The 19643-nt window shown below is 42.5% G+C and overlaps 1 protein-coding gene across 1 annotated transcript; it reads left to right on the top strand.

Annotated features, from left to right (window-relative positions):
- The first annotated feature begins 2190 nt into the window (after window positions 1-2190).
- On the top strand, window positions 2191-18511 carry LOC147745356 (uncharacterized). The gene is made up of 2 exons (XM_086952266.1): window positions 2191-2287; window positions 13749-18511. Exon 2 carries the CDS (start codon window positions 14352-14354, stop codon window positions 15834-15836), a length of 1485 nt encoding a protein of 494 aa, XP_086808392.1. The 5' UTR covers window positions 2191-2287; window positions 13749-14351; the 3' UTR covers window positions 15837-18511.
- The last annotated feature ends 1132 nt before the right edge of the window (window positions 18512-19643 follow it).

Here is a 19643-nt window from a genome sequence, read left to right as displayed (position 1 = left end):
ATAATAACAAATCTGTACATTGGCTGTTAAAGCAATTTTTGGCTCCATATTGCATTTTGGCATACATTTCATATCGGTATAAATACCATGACACATTTTCATAGTAATATGTACATCTTCAATTCATCTTTACATGTATTTCTGTGCAAATTTCGCAATAAAGTGCATTGTATCACATCTGGAGGAGCTTGAAGAGTTTGCACTGGCAGGTAGGGTGACCAAACGTCCGTAGATTTCAAGGATCGTCCTTGATTTGGATCTCACATCCGTTGTCCGTGACAATCCTTATTTTTACGGATGCCTTTTGTCTGTAATTTTGGGCATTGCAGGGAACAGCACTATACCCTGCATGAAGCCTCAGCCCCCTGATAGGGCGCCTCGCACTCCTCCTCTGAGCACTGGAGCAGCCCCACCTGCCCATGGTCATTCTGTCTGCGGCTGACTGCCACATACAGAATGACAATCTGGGCTTGGGTTGGAAAGCAAGCAAATGTCTCTTTTCAACAAAGGGCTATAATGGCTGCACACTTTGGAAGCAGATGCTTTATTACAGCCGTCCGGGATGTGGTGGTTCGATAATGTGGCAGTAGTTCTCCCAGTCTAGAAGAGGTGCCCAGTTCCAGCCTCTCTTTTACATTACTTTGAAGAAATCTGGAGATCAGGAGACTACTGGAGTGCCCAGACGCTTTATTATTTATTCTGCAGTTATATACAGCGCAAACTTGATCCAAATGCAGTGCAGCGCTTTACATGAGCATCTGCTATTTAAGTTCCCGGGAGGTTAGGTGATTTGCCCAGAATCACAGGCAGTTGAGACAAGGCTGGCACTCGAACCCGGTTCACTACTAGGCCTGGGCAGAACTCGTAGAATGTCACTCTGTGGAATTCCACAGAGTTAAATAAAAATTCCATGAAATTTGGCAGGGTTCTGTAAATGGCAAGTAAATGCTCATCGCACTGTCACTCTGCACCGGTGGCACGTTTTGTGCTTAAAAATCCGTGCGAACAGCAGCATGCGGTGCTTGTCAATTTTCTTTTGCATGCTCCTGCCTAGCTTTTTCTCCCTGCTGCTTTTGTTTCTTAACTTTCCAACCCACCCAATCTGATCATCCACTTTCCAGTTACTAGAGTATTTTAATAACTGCATGAACATTGGATTTTGGTCTATATATGGAAAGGGTGGGGTGTTCTGGGTGTTTTTAGATCGAGTGTACTATGCAGCACAATCTGGCTGGATGCAAAAGACCTATTGTGGGCTCTCCAAGAACTTACAGGGACTTACAGCCCACCTGTAGCTCACCCTTGGCTGGCTTTATTATTTCTCTCATTTACTTTTTTCTTATTCAGTGTCTTTACTTGTCCCATCCTGGCCATCTTCTCTTTGTCCTCTGTGTGATTGGCTGTCTTCTAGCCTTCCACTGCTCGCTTTTAGGTGAACTCCCCCCCCCTTTTTTTTGTGCTTAATGAGAATGCATTTTTTTATCCCTCTCCTTGTGTGCGTCTCCCCCTGCCACATACTCACCCGCCCCGCTACAGCACTCCCTGGTGCTGTCTCCTTCATGTTCCAAGCTCTCTTCATGCTTCTTCATCTGCCAAGCTCCCTAGCCCCACCATGATTACTGCCTTTTTTAATGCAACTAACAACCATTGACAAAACCAATAGTTCCAGTTGTCCCTTTTTTGTACATACACGTCAGTCCTCTATATCAGCGTTTGGAAGATGCTCGCATGAAGTGAAGATGATAATACAGCAGCAACCGCACTCCAGGCAGGGCAGGACATGAAGAAATGGAAATCCTCAAAGCTGCAAAATGTGCCTTGATGCGCAGTTTGGTGTGCAGAGTGCATGGTGTTAGAAGAATGCACGATGTTGGCTATTTTATGACCCCAGGAAGAACCCACATTCGTCAGAACGTATACTAGGACTGTGTGAATTTTAAAAACAACCAGGTCTGCGACATCTAAAATCCCAGGTCTTTCCTGCCACAAGAAGCGTAAACATCATTCCCTGCTGGAGACTGGAGGCTGAGGTTCTGTCAGCGGCCACCGGAGGGCGCTCCTCCCATGCTGCTGAAATCCGGAGCACAGTTTCCTCTTCCGTGTCACCAGCGGCAGAGACAGCACAAGTAGGAAATCATCACTTCCGGCCACACTCTGTGTCCAGCCTGTTGCGGAGGAGGCAGAATCCCAGTTTGTCTTTGCTCCATCCCCGCCGCCTGAAGGCTCCAAAGGTGCACCTGCCCCCCCACCCTCAGGAGGAGGAGAGAGCCTGGAAATGTCTGAACAGGTTTGTCCGGGGTCCTGGGGGGTGTCTTTCGCTTTGGCCCTGGAGGTGTTTGTGTTTATCATTTGTGTTGAAGAAGTGATCTGTGGGCACTGCGTCTTACTGCACTATGAGGAATCTATCCGCATAAAATATGTGCGACTGCACTGCATGTTACTGCACTTTGAGAAATGTGTGCACACTGCACTGCTGTTTACTACACTAGGAGAAATGTGTGCACACAGCACTGCTGTTTACTACACTAGGAGAAATGTGTGCACACAGCACTGCATCATTGCACTGAGAGAAATCTGTGCACGCTGCCTGCATCTTACTGCACTATTAGGAATCTGTGCACTGCACTGCATCGTACTGCTGTAAGAGGAAGCATTGCACGCTGCACTGCTTATTTACCACTACGAGTAATGTATGCACCACACTGCATCTTACTGAAGTATGAGAATTCTGTGTCACAACACTCAGGAATCTGTGCAAACTGCTCTGAATTTGTACAAACTGCTGCTTTTTACTACACATTGTGGGATATTGACTGAGGAGAATGGCACCGTTTTTTCCTACTTTGTGAGAAATGTGTGCACTGCTTTCTACTAATCTCTGTTAACCGTCTTTCAGAGAAAATCTGTGTATTGCATTAGTTTTTCCTACTCTGTGATGGCTGTTGACAGGAAAGGAAATGTGTGCACACTGCACTGCTCTTTACTGCACTATGGGGGGGATTTGAAATAAATTATGAAATCTGTGTAGACTCCTCTCTACCTTTGACTACTCTGCAAAGGGTGCTAAGAACACATCTGTAGCCTACAAACGGAATCACTTTTAAGGACACTTCGAGGGGTTGTCAAAAAAAGAGAAAATCTGGGGGCATTGCTCGTTACTATTCACTATGAAAAATCCATCCATACTGCACAGCTTTTTACTACACTATGTGACTGTGTGGCATGTTCATAAGAGATGAGTTGTGCACATTGTAAATATAAATGTAAATTATTTGTAGAGCGCACTGCTACCAAGCAGTTTCGTGGCGCTATTACTCATACCGCTGTGGAACCCTTCCTGGCTTTCCCTGTGAAGTGTCCACTCCTGGGCACCCCCAGGGTGAAGCCAGGCATCCTAGCGCTGTGGAGATTGTGGAGATTAAGCAAGCTATTGCCCAGAGTTGCAGCGTGGGACCCATGATTGGAATAGGCACTGAGGCGAGAATATCAGGTCCGAGGAATTTTTGAGCCCGAGACCTGCCGAGGTGGGAATCGAACCCTGGTCCTGGGCCAGAGTTCTGCATCAAGGTCTGCCACTCTAACCATTGAGCCACACTTCTCCACTTGCATTGTTCTTTGCTACATAACGAGAGGTGTTTGCAAAAGAGGAAATCTGCTGCACTATTTTTTTAACTGCACTAGAAGCGGTGTGTTTACATCTACAGGAGGAAATCTATTTTACAACAGAATGAGGGGTAGTTAGAAATTAGTTAATCTTCGTACTCTGCACTGCTGATTATTTCATTACGAGAGGCATTTACAGAAGAGGAAATGTGCACCTTGCTACTTTTTAACTGAACTAGAAGCAACGTTTAAAGCTGTAGGAGGAAATCTATTTTACAACAAAATGAGGGGTGTATACAAAAGAGCAAATCTGTACACTCTGCACTGCTGTTCACTGACACTATGATGTGCCTTTACAGAGAGAATCTGTATACACTGCACTGCTTTTTCCTGTATTGTAATGTGCAGTAATAGGAGCAAATCTGAGTACAGTGCATTGCTCTTTATTACACTACCAGGGAGATTTACAGAACAAAACTGTGCAAACTGCACTGCCTTTTTAGAACACAGTGAGGGATTTTTACGAAAGAGGAAATCACAAAGCCCTGTTTTTACTACATTATAAGGGGGGCTTATTGATCTGTAAGGTGCACTGATGTTTACTCACACTAAGAGAAGTGTTTAGAGTATAAAGTATCTGTACACTGCGTTTTACTTGCACAACAAAGGGAATTTACTCAGAAATCCTTAATGAAATGCACCAAATATTACTGACAGTTTGAGGGATACTAATTAAACGAGAATCTGTCCATATTGCACTGCATTTTACTTACAAAGTGCAAACAGAAAACAACATTTCTACTCCGCACTACTTTTTATTGTGCTTCAGTTTGAGGAGACATTTGCAGTAGAAGTCATCTTTCCATCTAGTGCTGCTTTTTACTGTGACAGTGGAAGAGAGGTTAGGACATGAATAATCTCAGTTAGATATTGATTCTTTCCGCTATCCAGTCTGTCCGTTACACAGACATACATCTCTCTGTTACCAAACTTCTAGCTTCTGGAGATTTACTTTGTATATTTCCCTTTTATAAACCCTAGGCTTGTTCTCTATAATCCAACTAAATGTTTCCAGAACCACAGGTGCTGCTTGCTTCAATCAGTGTCACACTGATCCTCGTTTATCTAGCTAATGTACGAGAGGAATAGGAAATTGTATTATTCCCTACATGAGGGTGAGTCCTTGTATATGTGGCCTGCTTAACAAAGCAACCCCTGGTACCTTCTCTGAGGAACCCTCTTGTTTAATAGATGTCTGACACAGGGTGTGGAATAGACATTTAGCCTCCTGTAGCCTATTCTATCCGATTTGCCGCCACATCAGAGCAGAAAGCCTGACGGAGATGAACTAAAAATATCCTATATTCTTGTTGGCAACTGCTCCAAATTACACAAAAAAAGCTGCCTTGTCGATTGGAGACTGGTTTGAAAGGTGAATTCAAAAAATGTCTTCTGGTTTAGCTTATTGTAGAATCCTGCCTGTTTCACTGAGGTGATTGCTGAAGAGTGTGTGACAGACATCATTTCACAGAAGAGTTCAGATCTGGATTTTCAGTGCTTGACCCTGTGGGGCAAAGACCCATTTGGGCCCTGAGCAGTGGCATCCTTTTTTACCTGTTTATGATATTTCTGCCCATTGAACTAGTGCCAAGTCTCACACAATGCCATCACAATAGAGTCCTTAAGACCAACAGTCTACAGGGGCAGACAACGTGTTGGCTTAAACTATGCAGATATACCATGACTTGGTGTGAATCCATTCTTTACCTTTGATATACAGAGCTAGCCTCAGCACTTTATATTCAATTCAATTCAAAAGTGCTTTATTCGAGTGTATAGTCATAAAAGCAAACATACACAAAATATTGACAGTATTAAAATAGAATTAAATTTACAATCAGACACATTTACAAAGCACTACTACATACATACAATACATTTGGTTAGAACGAAGTCTCGCAGTATTTACAAAAGATTTAAAAAGAATTCATAAGAGGTTTGATTTATACATTAAAAAGTATATACAATTTTAAAGAGCGAGCGGTGTCAATTTCATTGAAACAAATTTTACATACAGAGAATAGTCAAATAACTAGCAGTCTCTGAATATCTACCAAGTTAATTGTTATTCTAAAAACTAAAGGAGGTTTTATAAAAACAGATTTTACAGGCAGAGCATAGTTAAATAACTAGCAGTCTCTGCCTGATCACCCAGAGAATAGTTAAATGACTAGCAGTCTCTGACGGATCACCCATGCCCAACCAGTATATTTAGCTGTCGCTATTGATATCCATGTTAATGGGCTTGTACATATGTTGCGCAGAGCAACAGAACTGCAAGTGGTACCAAGGTTCCTACACATAGGTGCTAGCCAAGCACGTCTAGGGACACAATATGCTCCACAAGAGAACAGAAAATGTCCAAGAGTTTCCTTCCCCGTTCCACAGGCTGGGCAGATGTCACTCCCCCCTGGGCCCCATTTGGCTGTCAATGATCTTATAGGGAGGGCTCCAGCTCTCAGTTGGAATAGAAGCTTCCTGTCGCCCGGCTTTGAAATAATATCCCAGTACGACTCCAAAGCCGGGTACAGTTTTACCTCAAGGAATCCAGCGGACATAGACCCATTACTCAAATTACTCAAACTCTTATTAGCAACATGTTCCCAGAATATAATTTTTAAGGCAGACTTGGTAGGGAATGATGCACCTGTTGGATCGAGCCATATAGAACTTAACCCAAGCTCGAACAGTATTGCCTTCAGTGAATTGAGCCAACTAATTCTATGAAAACAGTCCGCCTTTATGACATCAATAAAACCTTCGGCATAATGCGCAAGCTCGGGAGTAGTCCAAAGTCTTCGCCAATATAGGATTGGTCGTAGTCTGGCTAGATCCTTGATTTGCTTCCTACCAAGCTCATATCTTAAAGGCAGGAGAGGAGTGTTTTTCAGGGTACCAGTAAGTAATCTTAAGAATTTATTCTCCGACCCCTGTAAAGAATTCAAATTTTCAAAGCCCCACATCTCCGCACCATAAAGTGCCGACCCTATAACCTTTGCTTCATAAACCAGTAAAGCTGGCTTAACAGGTTTGGTCAAAGATTTCCTATGTTCCATATTAATGGCACCCGACAATTGCTTATGTCGCAGAGTGGCAATATTTATATGCTGGCTCCATCTATTATTATCTGCGATGAGAATTCCTAGGTATGTGAATGAGTTTACCACCTCAAGAGGCCGCCCACTCGTGATGATGTTAGACTTACAGCTACGATGTGGTTTAAAAGCCATGAGTTTGGTTTTAGTGGCGTTCACCTCTAACCCATGCTCCCCACAGAAATTCTCAAAAATACACAGAGCACGCTGCAAACCACTAGGCGTTTTCGACATAATAAGCGTATCTTCCGCAAACATTAAAATAGGGATTTTTAACCCTGAAAGAGATGGAGCGTCTACAGGGGCTGTTACCATACGGGGGACAACGCCGTTTATGTACAGAGTGAACAAGGTTGGGGCCATTGAACACCCCTGTCGAACCCCCCTTTCAACTGGAAATTCATCTGTGACCATGTCATGCCCTCCCCACTGTATTTTGGCAAAAGTGAGCTCGTGTAATCGCATTACCAAGGTCAGTAATTCCTCAGGGACCCCCAAACTCTGTAGAACTTGCCACAATTTTGCCCGTGGGACCAGGTCGAAGGCAGCCCTCAAATCGACAAATGCAGCATAAAGGCTGCCTCCTCCCAGCACCACAGTCTTCCACTGAAGCAGTTGCAAACAGAACACTTGGTCAACCGTGCTAGTTGCCCTTCGAAATCCTGCTTGGTACGGTGATAGAATATTGTTGTCCTCTGCCCAATCTAGGAGCCTATTTACCACCACACGGCCGACTATTTTTTTGTACATTGTCGATAAGGCTTATTGGCCTATAATTACCTGGCTGTGCACGGTCTCCCTTTTTAAACACAGGGATGATCACAGCTCCTCTCCAAGAGGCTGGGACCTCAGCACCCTTAGCAATAAAATTGATAAGTAAATAGATATATTTACACCACCGCTCTTTATCATTTAAAAAGATATCTGCGGGAACGCCATCTGATCCAGGGGCGCGTGCTCTGTTCACTGCATTTATAGCAATCAAAATCTCTTTATCATTAAAAAGATTACCGTGAGAAAAAGACATAGTAATACTGTCCTCCCCTGTAATCTGTGTGTTAAGAGCATACTGCGAGCTAAAAAATTCTACCCAAGCTTCCTGAGGTACATTATTATTAGGGGATTCCTCTACTCTCTCACTACCCCATTTAACGATATTCCAGAACGCTCTGGAATCCTTTCTGTCACTTGCTTTTTTCAATTTACACCAGTGTAGCTCATCCCAGGCTCTTTTAGCTTTCATTATGCAGGCTTTATAATTCTTTCTGGCTAGACAAGTGTTTTCAGCCACCCTCCTTTAAATTGCCTGTCCTAGAGCCAGACGTGCAGCCCTACATTCGGCGTTATACCATTTTGCATCTTTACTAGCTCTAGCCCCATTTCGCCTAACAGGTTTCAGGAAATGTTTTTTAATCTTGGCGAACAGGGTATCATGAATATTAACCACTTCCTTCAGGCCAGAGGGGGAAACACTGGTTGTTTCCAAAGCAGCTATGGCTTGGTCAGTTTCATAATTAATGTTCTCAATAGCCTGTTGATTGGTCACAACACTGGCCCATTTAAGCCTACGCATGTTATTTTCTGGGATGAGCAAGGGCGGAGCAAGAGTATTTAAACAAATAGGATTTGTCCCAACTGCCCACCATTTGTGCTCCACACATAAAGGATTGTGATCGCTCTCAGGTCTCATAACGACTTCCATATCACGGACCTGATGACCACAGCAATAAGCTGCAAATAACATAATCTATCCTACTTTTATGTCTTCCATTATCAAAGGTCATGGAGCCTTTTCTATCCAAAGCTGTACGTCCGTTCAAAGCTCTCAGACCTTTTTCTAAGCACAGTGCATTCAGATCTATAATTTCCTCAGTCCAACGGGTAACTGGCTTCAGATCTAACGCGGGAATGCCCCATTGGGAGTCCTCTTCTGCTCCAATGGAGACCTCACATAAGACCAGGGGCTCAAACGTCCGATTAAAATCGCCTGCTATCACCACCTTATTATCAGGGGAGAATTTATCAAGGAGGTTACCCAATGCGATTAAAACATCAGATCTAACACCCTTAACATTCCTAGCGTATATGTTGTATATATCTAATGACCCTGTTTCATCACTGGTTACCCTAATTAACTGAATGTCATTATGACTAGTCTCGATATTTTTTATTTTAAGTTTGAGGGTTTGTCGGACCCAGATTGTAAGACCCCCCATCGGTCTCCCTTTCGGGCCCTTTACTGCTGGCACTGAAAAATTTAAATATCCTAGCACAAATACAGGTTCACATGCCCAAGTCTCTTGAAACATACATACATCATATGAATTAACAAAGCCAAGTCAGCCCCCACAATCTAGTCTGGAGCATAGCCCAGCCAAGTTCCAAGAGATTAGATTCCCCACCCCGGTTGGACAATCAAGTTGAACATCAGGAGTTATAATCAAAGAAGAGGGCACTCCCTCCACTGATATCGCTGAACTTGTCTGCGCTAAAGTGCTTGTAGGATTCAAATGGGCAACCTCATTACCTTTGTGGACATTCAGGGAGCATATTCTCTGTGCTTTTACAGCTGATGGTACTGAACATTTACCCCCTGGAAGTCAATCACAGTCATTCAAATTGGAGAGGGCTGAGAACCTATTCTCAAGATGTATTCCCCACTCAGAAGATTTAGCAGCATTCTTCCCCTTTGCAGAAACCGCATTCCATTTTGTTCTTAATGTACACCGATTAGAAACCCCCCCTTTCCGGTAGTAGAAAAAGTCTAAGGTAAGAGGGATAATATCAGTGGACCTTCGCTGTGGTGGTAGGAGATTGGGCAAGATGTTGATTAACACCTCAGGGTCTGAAAAATTCAAAACAACACAGTCACCCCTGAATCTTTTTGGGCTGCTACCTATCCACTCCACCCTCCTAGCCATAACTAATTCCTCTGCCAGTTGTTGTTTACCCCAGGGGGTTATTACCATATTGTTGGTTAGCCAGTGTAAGGCTTTAGACAGCAATGAAGTTGTAGTTTCATCCTGTCCTGGAGCCAGTTTAGGAACGTTAGCTAGAACAAGGACTAAGGGAGAAGCCTCAACTATAAGCTCAACCGAGCCTTTCGCATGTTCCTGTTCTGGAAGTACAACAGGAGGGACAACTACCCCTTGCACACCCTCCCCTAACACTACCTGTGAAACCACAGGATGATTAGACAGGGGGAATGCTCCTCCCTCACCCTCAGAACTTGATGTTCCATTCTTTAACTCAATCTTATTTATCATTTCTGCAGGCAATTTTTCTACTTCCTCCAAAGTTTTACTCAGAAGGCCCCCTAATCGTTTAACTTCATTAGTGAGCTTATCTATCTTTCCCACCAGCGGCTTTACAATTCCCTGGATCTTGATGTCTATCATAGCCAACAACTTCCTAAACTGCTCTTTCGTTAAAGACACACCGACTTCGTCAAGTAGCCCTTCTTCCTCCACCACAGTGTTGCTTGGTGGGGAGGCAGGCTTCTTACGACTTGAACGGAGCCCTCCCCGCTTTTGCTGACCCTTTTTTGCTCCTCTAGTAGTGCGTGGCGCAGGTACTGGGGTAGGGGCTTTTACCTCTTGGGGGTGTAACTCAGCCTCATTTTCACTATCACTAACCTCAAGTGCACAATTAGTCTGGTCCAGGAGAGCATTGTCGTCAGAATCAGGTATTACAACCGGACAACTACTATTAGCTATGTTAGGGGATTGAACAGGGTCAGGTTCTGAAAGAATTGATGTAGGAGACTTAGGAGATACACCCAAACCAAGTGAGGATCTCCTCTCACTATTAATTTTAGCAACTACCTGCACTAAGTAGTTGTCCATAGTGTTTTTTACCGGGGAAGGTTTTTTACTAGGCATAGCACACCAATAAGACAGAAAACAGAACCCTCCCAGAAACACAGTGTAAATACACTGGAAGTGTGTACCTCAGTCTCTCAAATCAGATTAGGCACAATGCATATAAAGTCAATGCCTGATAATGTCCAGGATCGTCCTCGAGCAATGGAACAGTCTCACCTGAAAATAACGAGCAGAGTAACTGGCCCAGTCCAGTCTCTACCTGTCTCGGACTGTCTTAGACTGTCCGCCCTTAGTCCGGGCTTCGTCAGGCGCGTCCCGCGCGCGTCCTCGCGGGACGAAGGCTCTGCCGGTGCTTTATGCGCCTCCTGGCGCGCTCGTTACAGGCGTCGTCGCTGGCCCAAAGGTTGCTGGGGGTTGTGGTCCGGCCGACGGAGCCAAGCCCGGCCGGTCGGTTGCTGTTCAAGAATGGCGGAGCCAAGCCCGGCCGCAGTTCAGGGAGGACAAGAAGCTCAGGCGAAACTGCAAGCGTGAGGAAAAGAAAGACTTTATATTACATTGTTTGCATCAGATTTTCCTAGTACCTGACCTGTGGTATTGCATCGTCTGCCTCAGATTCTCCTAGTACCTGACCTGTGTTATTTTATTGTGTGCTCTGTGTTCATTATGTTACTATTCTAATAGGTGCAGATTTTCTAACAAACGTGCTACCTTTTATCCTGGATTGGACTGCCAAGTTCTGTCAAATAGATTGGTAATCTGTGGAGGGTGTGCAGTTGGTCTGTGTTGGCATGGCTGCCCAGGGGTGTAAGAAAAGAACAGAAATTTGTGAAGGGCCCTGTTTTTGGTTGAGAACTACCCAGCGTCACTCAACACGATATGAGGGTGTGTGTCTGGGCTGGAATCGGGAAACATCACTTACAACGCATTTATTACAACGCACTACCATTACAACGCAACCATTACAACTCAAACCATTACAACGCATTGCGCTGGGGGGCGCTCTAGGATAGGGAATATATTTAATTTACTATCCAACACCTTCCCTACTATCCACGGGGACTGGAGTTGGAATAGTAAATTAAATAATTCACTATCCAGCGCTTAAAAGCACTATGCGTTGTAATGGTATGCGATGTAAAAACCGCGTTGTAACAGCAGGTGTTGTAATAGCCTGCGTTGTAACGACACCAATCCCTGGAATCTGATAGCAAAATGGAGCACCTTGTCCAAAGAGGATAGATGTTAGCAGGGATTACTGTCTTCAGGTACGACGGATAGAGAAAGTCCATTTACCTCGAAGTTCCTGAAAAGCTTTCTGCAATGTGCTGTTACAGCAGGACCTTTATTCTCTAGTTGTCATTTCCCAGGATCTATTCAGATACAGAGGTAGAATTGTACCTTGGAGCAGTACTTGTAGCGTCAACGTCTTGAGTCTTGTAGTAAATTGTGGATGCGATAGGGCTGTCTCAATGTCCCAAAGAGCTCCGAAAAGCCATATTCCCCTTCATCTCACAGCTTGAGCTCTGTGGCATGACCAGTTGAATTCCAACAAAGAAGACGCCCTAGACCAGTTCTGCCTCACCCGACCTTTGAACTGACATTTAGGAAAGAAGCCTGTGCCCTAAAGAAAGATCTGCACAAGGCACAGCTGACAGAAGTCCTGCCTGGAAGGGAGATTTGCACAAGGCAGTGCTAAGAAGTCCTGCATGGCGGTGGCCTTAAAGCAGTGAGAGACCCACAAACCACAAGATCTTGTAAGCCCAATGGCCGCACTGGACACAGGGTACACCAAGAGACCGATTTTGATTTCAGTGAATGGTTTATTCCGTCACTGAAGTGACAGATATCTTATCCACCCTATTAAAAATGCATGATGTCCTTGTGAAACGGCAGGCGGGATATGGGTCTTGTTTTGAGGCAATAACTTGTCCAGCAAACTCTAAAACAGGCCCTTTGTCTGCATCAAGGGTTGTAGAAGGAGCTAGAACCTTGGCCTCTTGACTATCAGTCATTATCTGACTTCTGCTGAACCCTGCAGAGTGAGTGTGCTGACAGAGGGGAGTAGGAGAGCAGAAGGACAGGAAATGAGGTAAACTTCAATATAAGAAATATGGCAAGGTAGAAATGGTGCTTCACCTGTGGACAACCAACACATCCTCTCGCTCTATCAAATGCACATTCAGTCACAAAGTAGCATCCTGGGTCCCAAACTTCCAAAGTTAAGTCAGATACCATGTAAAGGTGGAAAAGGGGGAAAATAGATTAATATGCACACATCTGTTGCAGGGACATGTTGGATACATTATTGGTTGTGATAGATTCTCTATAAGGACTAAATGACTGCTATTGTTGAATATTAGATGATATGAATCAGTATGTGTTTGCCTTATCCGCATGTATAATATAATTGATGGGCATTACAATGAACCCCTCATTCTGTTTCACGAAAATGCACTGGAAGGAGCTGCATCTTACAGAACATTATGTACTTTATGAAGAACCAAACACTTGCTTTCTTAAGTTATCTTTCAGGGCCAGAAACATGCCCTGTAAGCTGCACCAGTTTTAGGGAGATGGACTGATGTTGTGGTGATAGCAAACCCACATCAACTCACAATATTGCTCCAATCTTCCAGGTTAGAAGAAATCAGAAACGCTTAAACCAGGGAAGCTGTTGGAAGGGTCAAAGGTAACTTAATGAACAGCAATTGGTATTTGAGCTGATCCAACATAAACAGAAAGCATTGAGAAGAAGTGTGTGAATTGAATTACTTTTGTTATATATTTGCTGAAGTGTTACCTTTGTTATATACTTTATGAAGAGTTACTGAATTAACAGCAGACCATCCTGATCCCTCTCAATCTGTTCTTGTTTAAATGAAATCTTGTCCATGTGCATCTACCTAAATCTGTGCCTCTAGCATGTGGGTGCTTTGTGTACTCTGTTAACACTGGTAAATCATCTCCTTTTCTGAAGTTAATGTGATCACATTAACTTCAGAAAAGGAGATGATGAACAGAATTCTTTGTTAAATGTCAATTTATTTTGGAATATTCCTAAATTTCAAAGACAGTAAATAAGAGATGTCTTTATCAGTTAAACATTGTGAACCCCTGTCCCATTATGTTTCCATTTAGTAATTCTAAATATTTTTATATCCAACAGTAAAGCCTTGAATGCATGAAATGATTATGAACATTGAAGCTAATGCTGTAACTCTGCAAACATAGCAAAAACAACGAGTTCCAGTATCCAGAACACCATTGGTGCAGTCGGTGACAGAGGAACCTGCACATAAACTGACAGATGCATGAAAAAGCAGTCAATGGCAGTTCATTGGATGTAAGAGTCTGAGCTGCACACCTCAACGCCACAAGACGAAGAAATGACCTCTAGAACATTTAGTCAAGAAAACTGGCAAACCACCCCCTATATAAACTGATGTCCAACACCAGCCTTGACCAGGATCGGTATGATGCGGTTACCACAGTACTCTGTTTTCTCAGGCAATAACAGACCATCATTAAGTGGTCTAGGTGTATTGTAAACTATTTCTGGCTAGCCCTCAGCAACCAGAGAAACTGAGTGGAGCGAGACAACCTAAAAACTACACAAAGAAGGCTTCTGCTATCTACAATGCAATGGACTGTCCCAATTTATAATATATAATCCAATCTAAAGGCACTATCACTTACAAAGAAACCTTATACATATGAGTGTGGTAAGTATTTGGTGACTATGGCACGTTATTGTTGAATCAGAAATCAAATGTGCAAAGTACCACACACATACAGGGAGTGTGAGAATAACACAAGTGCTTTATCAGCCATGTTGGCCCTTCAGGGAACACAGTCTTGGGATGTAGACAAATATATACCTGACCCACAGACAGAAAGCACGAAGGAAGAATCAAACACATGCAGTGAGAGCTTTAGTTTGTCATCACTAATAAAGATTCATCAGCAAACGCACACAGTTGAAAAACCATTCAAGTGCAGTGAATGTGTTAAGAGCTTTAGTCAGTTATCAGAACTACAAAGACATCAGCGAACACACACAGGGGAAAAACCATACCATTGCAATGAATGTGGAAATAGTTTTAGTGATTCCTCAATTCTCAGGATTCATCAGCGAACACACAGAGGAGGAAAATCATTCAAGTGCAGTGAATGTGCAAAGTGCTTTAGTCAGTCATCACAGCTCCAAAGCCACAGGCGAACCCACACAGGGGAAAAACCATTCAAGTGCAGTGAATGTGGAAATAGCTTTAGGTATTCATCAAACCTACAGAGTCATCAGCGAACACACACAGGGGAAAAGCTGTTTAAGTGCAGTGAATGTGTGAAGACCTTTGGTCGATTAGCAAACCTACAACTACACCAACAAACACATAATGGGGAAAAACTATACAATTGCAATGAATGTGGAAGTAGTTTTAGTCGTGCCTCAACATTGAGGAATCATCAGCGAACACACACAGGGGAAAAACCATTCAAGTGCACTGAATGTCCAAAGTACTTTAGACGGGTATCGCAGCTACAAATACATCGGCGAACACACACAGGGGAAAAACCATTCAAGTGCAGTGAATGTACAAAGAGCTTTAGTCAATTTACACACCTTCAAAAACATCAGCAAACACACACAGGGGAGAAGCCGTATCATTGCAGTGAATGTGGTAGTGCTTTTATTGACTCGTCATCATTAAGGGTTCATCAGCGAACACACACAGGGGAAAAACCATTTAAGTGCACTGAGTGTCCAAAGTACTTTAGACAGGTATCGCAGCTACAAATACATCAGCAAACACACACAGGGGAAAAACCATTCAAGTGCAGTGAATGTACAAAGAGCTTTGGTCAATTTTCACACCTACAAAAACATCAGCAAACACACACAGGGGAGAAGCCGTACCATTGCAGTGAATGTGGCAGCGCTTTTATTGACTCGTCATCATTAAGGATTCATCAGCGAACACACACAGGGGAAAAGCCATTCAAGTGCAGTGAATGTATGAAGAGCTTTAGTCATTCTTCAAACCTGCAAAGACATAAGCAAACGCACACAGGGGAAAAACCATTTAAGTGCAGTGAATGTGGCAGTGCTTTTATTGACTCTTCATCATTAAGGATTCATCAGCGAGCACACACAGGGGAAAAGCCGTTCAAGTGCAGTGAATGTATGAAGTGCTTTATTCACTCGGGACAACTAAAAGTGCATCAGCGGACACACACACGAGTAAAAGCCATTTAGATGCAGTGAATGTGTGAAGAGCTTTAGTCACTTATCAGCCCTAAAGAAACCTCAGTGCACGCACACTGGGGAAAACCCCTACCATTGTTGTGAATGTGGCAGTAGTTTTATTGACTCTTCAGCATGGAGGAATCATCAGGGACCGCACACCGGAGAAAAACCATTCTATTGCTATGAATGTGTGAAGAGCATTAGTCACTTATCAGGCCAACAAAGACATCAAGAAATGCACACAAGGGACAAAAACATTCAGGTGCAGTGAATGTGTGAAGAGGTTTCGTTGATTATCAAAGCCGGAAAGAAATTAGTGAATACACACAGGTGCTAACCCATACCAATACAATGAATGTGCAAGTAGGTTTAGTGACTTGTCAATATTAATGATTCGTCAGGGATCACACAGAAAAAGCCTTTCAGGTGCAGTAAATGTGAATTTCTTTTGGCAGTTATTAAAGATATGGATACATCAGCGAATACACACAGAGGAAAAACTATATAATTTCAATCAATGTCAGAAGTGCTTTTGTGACTCATCAGATCTACAAAGTCATCAGTGAACACACAGGGAGAATACATAGAAGTAGACTGAAAGTGTGAAGAGCTTTTGTACATTTTCGATCCCTCACAGCCCTCAGCGAGCACACACCTTCATTTAACTACACAGAAATAATCCTATAGATGCAGCGAATCTGGACAGAACTTAAGAACATTATCAATAATATTGACCCATCTGTGGACACAGACAGGAGCAAAATGTGCAGTTATTGTGACATGAAGGAGTTGCAGAAAAATATATAATTACAGTTCTTGTGGACATTCAAATACCAAATGATAGAAGACCCGGCTAGCAGGAAAGAAGAGAAACAGATAACCATATTTGCAGGTTTATAAAAGTGTCTGATGTTTCACTTTTGTTCACATAGCAAACCATCATGATATACAATGAAACACATTGGGAGACTAGCCAAATGTGGACTAACAGAAAAGAAACATTGGTGTTTTTTATTTGGTGAAGAAGAGAGACCAAGAAAAACATCCAAGCACAGCTATCTGTAAAAGCAACACTAAACAGTACTGGTACTAACAACTGTATTTTCAGCTAACCTGAGGGATTAGTGAACAAAACCTATAAACTTAACAACCCCAGACTGAGTCCATGCAAGAAAAACTAATTTAACAAGGGTGCACAGGCGAAGATTCACAGCTGATTGTGATGTTTAGTCATTTCATACAAAATTAATGATTCTGTGACAGCGATTAGAGAACAGTGTCCAAAGTCGAAAATTGAAAGTGCCAAAATGTGGGCTGTTGGGGTTAATGCTTGCAGTGCACAACATTTACGCTCCAAGCCCTGATGTGGAAGAAGTGATGCTAATGACCCTCATTCCATGCATCTGTAAATGCACCCATCATAGTGGCATTCCCCAGAGGTGTTCAACATCGAGCTAGATCTTGGCTCACTGCTTTGTAAATGATTTGTGATTAGATTAATTGTATGTGAATATGTTTTATGAGTTTCTTATTTACAGAGAACCATTCATCCAAATGCTACCTGGTTAAAGGACTGTATCAGTGCATGATGGCTGAAATGTTCTTAGGAATTTTTGTGGAATGGTGCAACCCAGTACAAAGAACTTCTCATAAAACTAAGTGCACCAGGAAAAGGTGATGGGCAAGCAGATATTTGAGTGTTTGATTTTTGTTGAAACGCTCCTGCGAAGATCATATCAAGAATGTCACTCTTGTTATGTCTCGAACAAACTTCGTTTTTTATTATTTTTATCATAATATGTGAGGCTGTTCCTCTGAGACCCTTGAAGAACATACAGTGCAAACATTTTAACAAAGGCAATCTATGGAGCTACTCCGCAGGTGTACTGAGCAGAACCTGTTTAAGCTGTTGTCATAATTAACTTGTAAAAGAGAGTTTAGTGATTTCCTTTGAGGGGCTAGTAATTCCATAATCCTAAGGGTGCTTAGCCATAAATATACAGAGTGAGATATATATCAGTGAGGCCTTTTAAGATGTAATTAGAGATGTCACTGATCATGTCATGAGTGATGTAATTAATATGTGAGGCCATAAGCAGGGTGTTGCGGGGGTATAAGTTGTAGTTAGGTCAGATAACTTTTACTACTGAATTTCTATTGTCTTGCGCGTGAAATCTGAACCGAACTATGACGTCCCTGTAACCTCTGTTTTTCCAGTAAAGTAAGTATATTATCCTGCCTTAGCTCACGTTTAGCCTTATTAAACACACATGTTGACATTTCTCACATACTGTGTTCACTTTCATGTAGTTTAACAAGCTATAAGCCTGCCCCACATACAAAAATATTGGCAGAGCCATTCATGAAGCTAACAGGAGTGTGTGGGAGCTAGGTGGGGGGGTGGGGGAGTGAGACACTGAGAGCGAGAGAGACAAAGAAAGAGGGAGAACAAAGAAAGAAAGAGAGACATAGAAGGAGGGGGAATGTTAGGTGATTTGTATTCACCAAAAATAGACAGAAGAGGCAACCATATACTTGTGAATGTGCAACACCACCAGAGAAACGGCTTGAATACCTGTGAATTTATATATTTTCAATGCTTATAGACTAATGCCATGCCAAAAAATACATAAGCATAGAAGGGGTTTGGGCCAACGTGGCTGGACAGGGCTTGATAAATATGAAAAGAGAAAAAGGCCCAGCCGTCACTTTTCAAGTGTTGTAAAGTTTATTTAACAGACTCTGGTCCATTAGCCGAATTAACTGGACCTAAGGTTTTGATTCACCATTTCATTTCATGTATTTGTTATTTTCACATAATTTCATGCATAAGCAACAAGGTGATGCATAAAACAATTGGTATACATCATAAAAACATTCAGACATAAAATAAGCACGTAAATAAACCGTTTAGTTAAGAAAATCAGTTTGAACATTTATCCGGAAAACCAGTCATGATTACACAACAATAGCAGCACTGGACACACATTATTCTACCAATCAAGTGCTTCTCGTCACAGAGGAAAACGCAGTTGCAACACGTAGAACAATAGTTTTGAATAGTTTTCTACAGAGGCAAAATAAAGCAATTTCAAAGTTGCCTGTAGTGTGTGATGCCTGCCGATGTGTTTCGAAACCCTGATTTGTGTAAGGGAATCTCTTCAGGGCATTGACTGGAATTTGGAAAAAATGGGTAATACGATACTTTACCAAAAAAGTTGTACCTCAAACCCTCTGACAAGATGCAAATATATGTATTACACCTGAGGTAATTACCTGCTCTCCTGAGGTGGAAGGGAAAACAACCCTATCGTGTTCTTGGATGAATAAATATAAAAGATGGAAGTCAAAGCGGTATGTATGTTATTATTCCTATTTGAGGCCAAACAGTATTCTCCAACCAGGTGAAATACCATGTTTAAGAACAAAGTACTTACTTGTGGGACTCGGATACGGGGATTGAATCCAGAAGCAATATTGTGGGAGCTGATCAAGAACACATTCAAACGAATGACTAAAGTAGCAGTGTTAATTAAAGGGAGGATGCGCTGTGGGTGAATAGTTAGAGAAGGGAAGGGGCACATTAGTTTCATTAAGAAAAGCATCAGGTCTGGGTTTTAAAGTTAGGATATTCGAAGGGCCTGACCATTAATGCTTTTCTACGCAGCACAACTGTGTTTTCCCCTGCGACTAACAACTCTTTGATTCTATTGAAAAGTGGTAAAAAAATGTGTGTTCAGTGCTGCTATTGTTGTGTAATCATGAATGGTTTTAAGGATAAATGTTCAAACTGATTTTCTTTGTTCACAACGTATT

Source organism: Lissotriton vulgaris, chromosome 1_1 (genome assembly GCF_964263255.1).
Source record: "Lissotriton vulgaris chromosome 1_1, aLisVul1.2, whole genome shotgun sequence".
NCBI classification, from domain to species: Eukaryota; Metazoa; Chordata; class Amphibia; order Caudata; family Salamandridae; genus Lissotriton; species Lissotriton vulgaris.
This window is presented reverse-complemented; position numbering and strand designations above follow the sequence as displayed.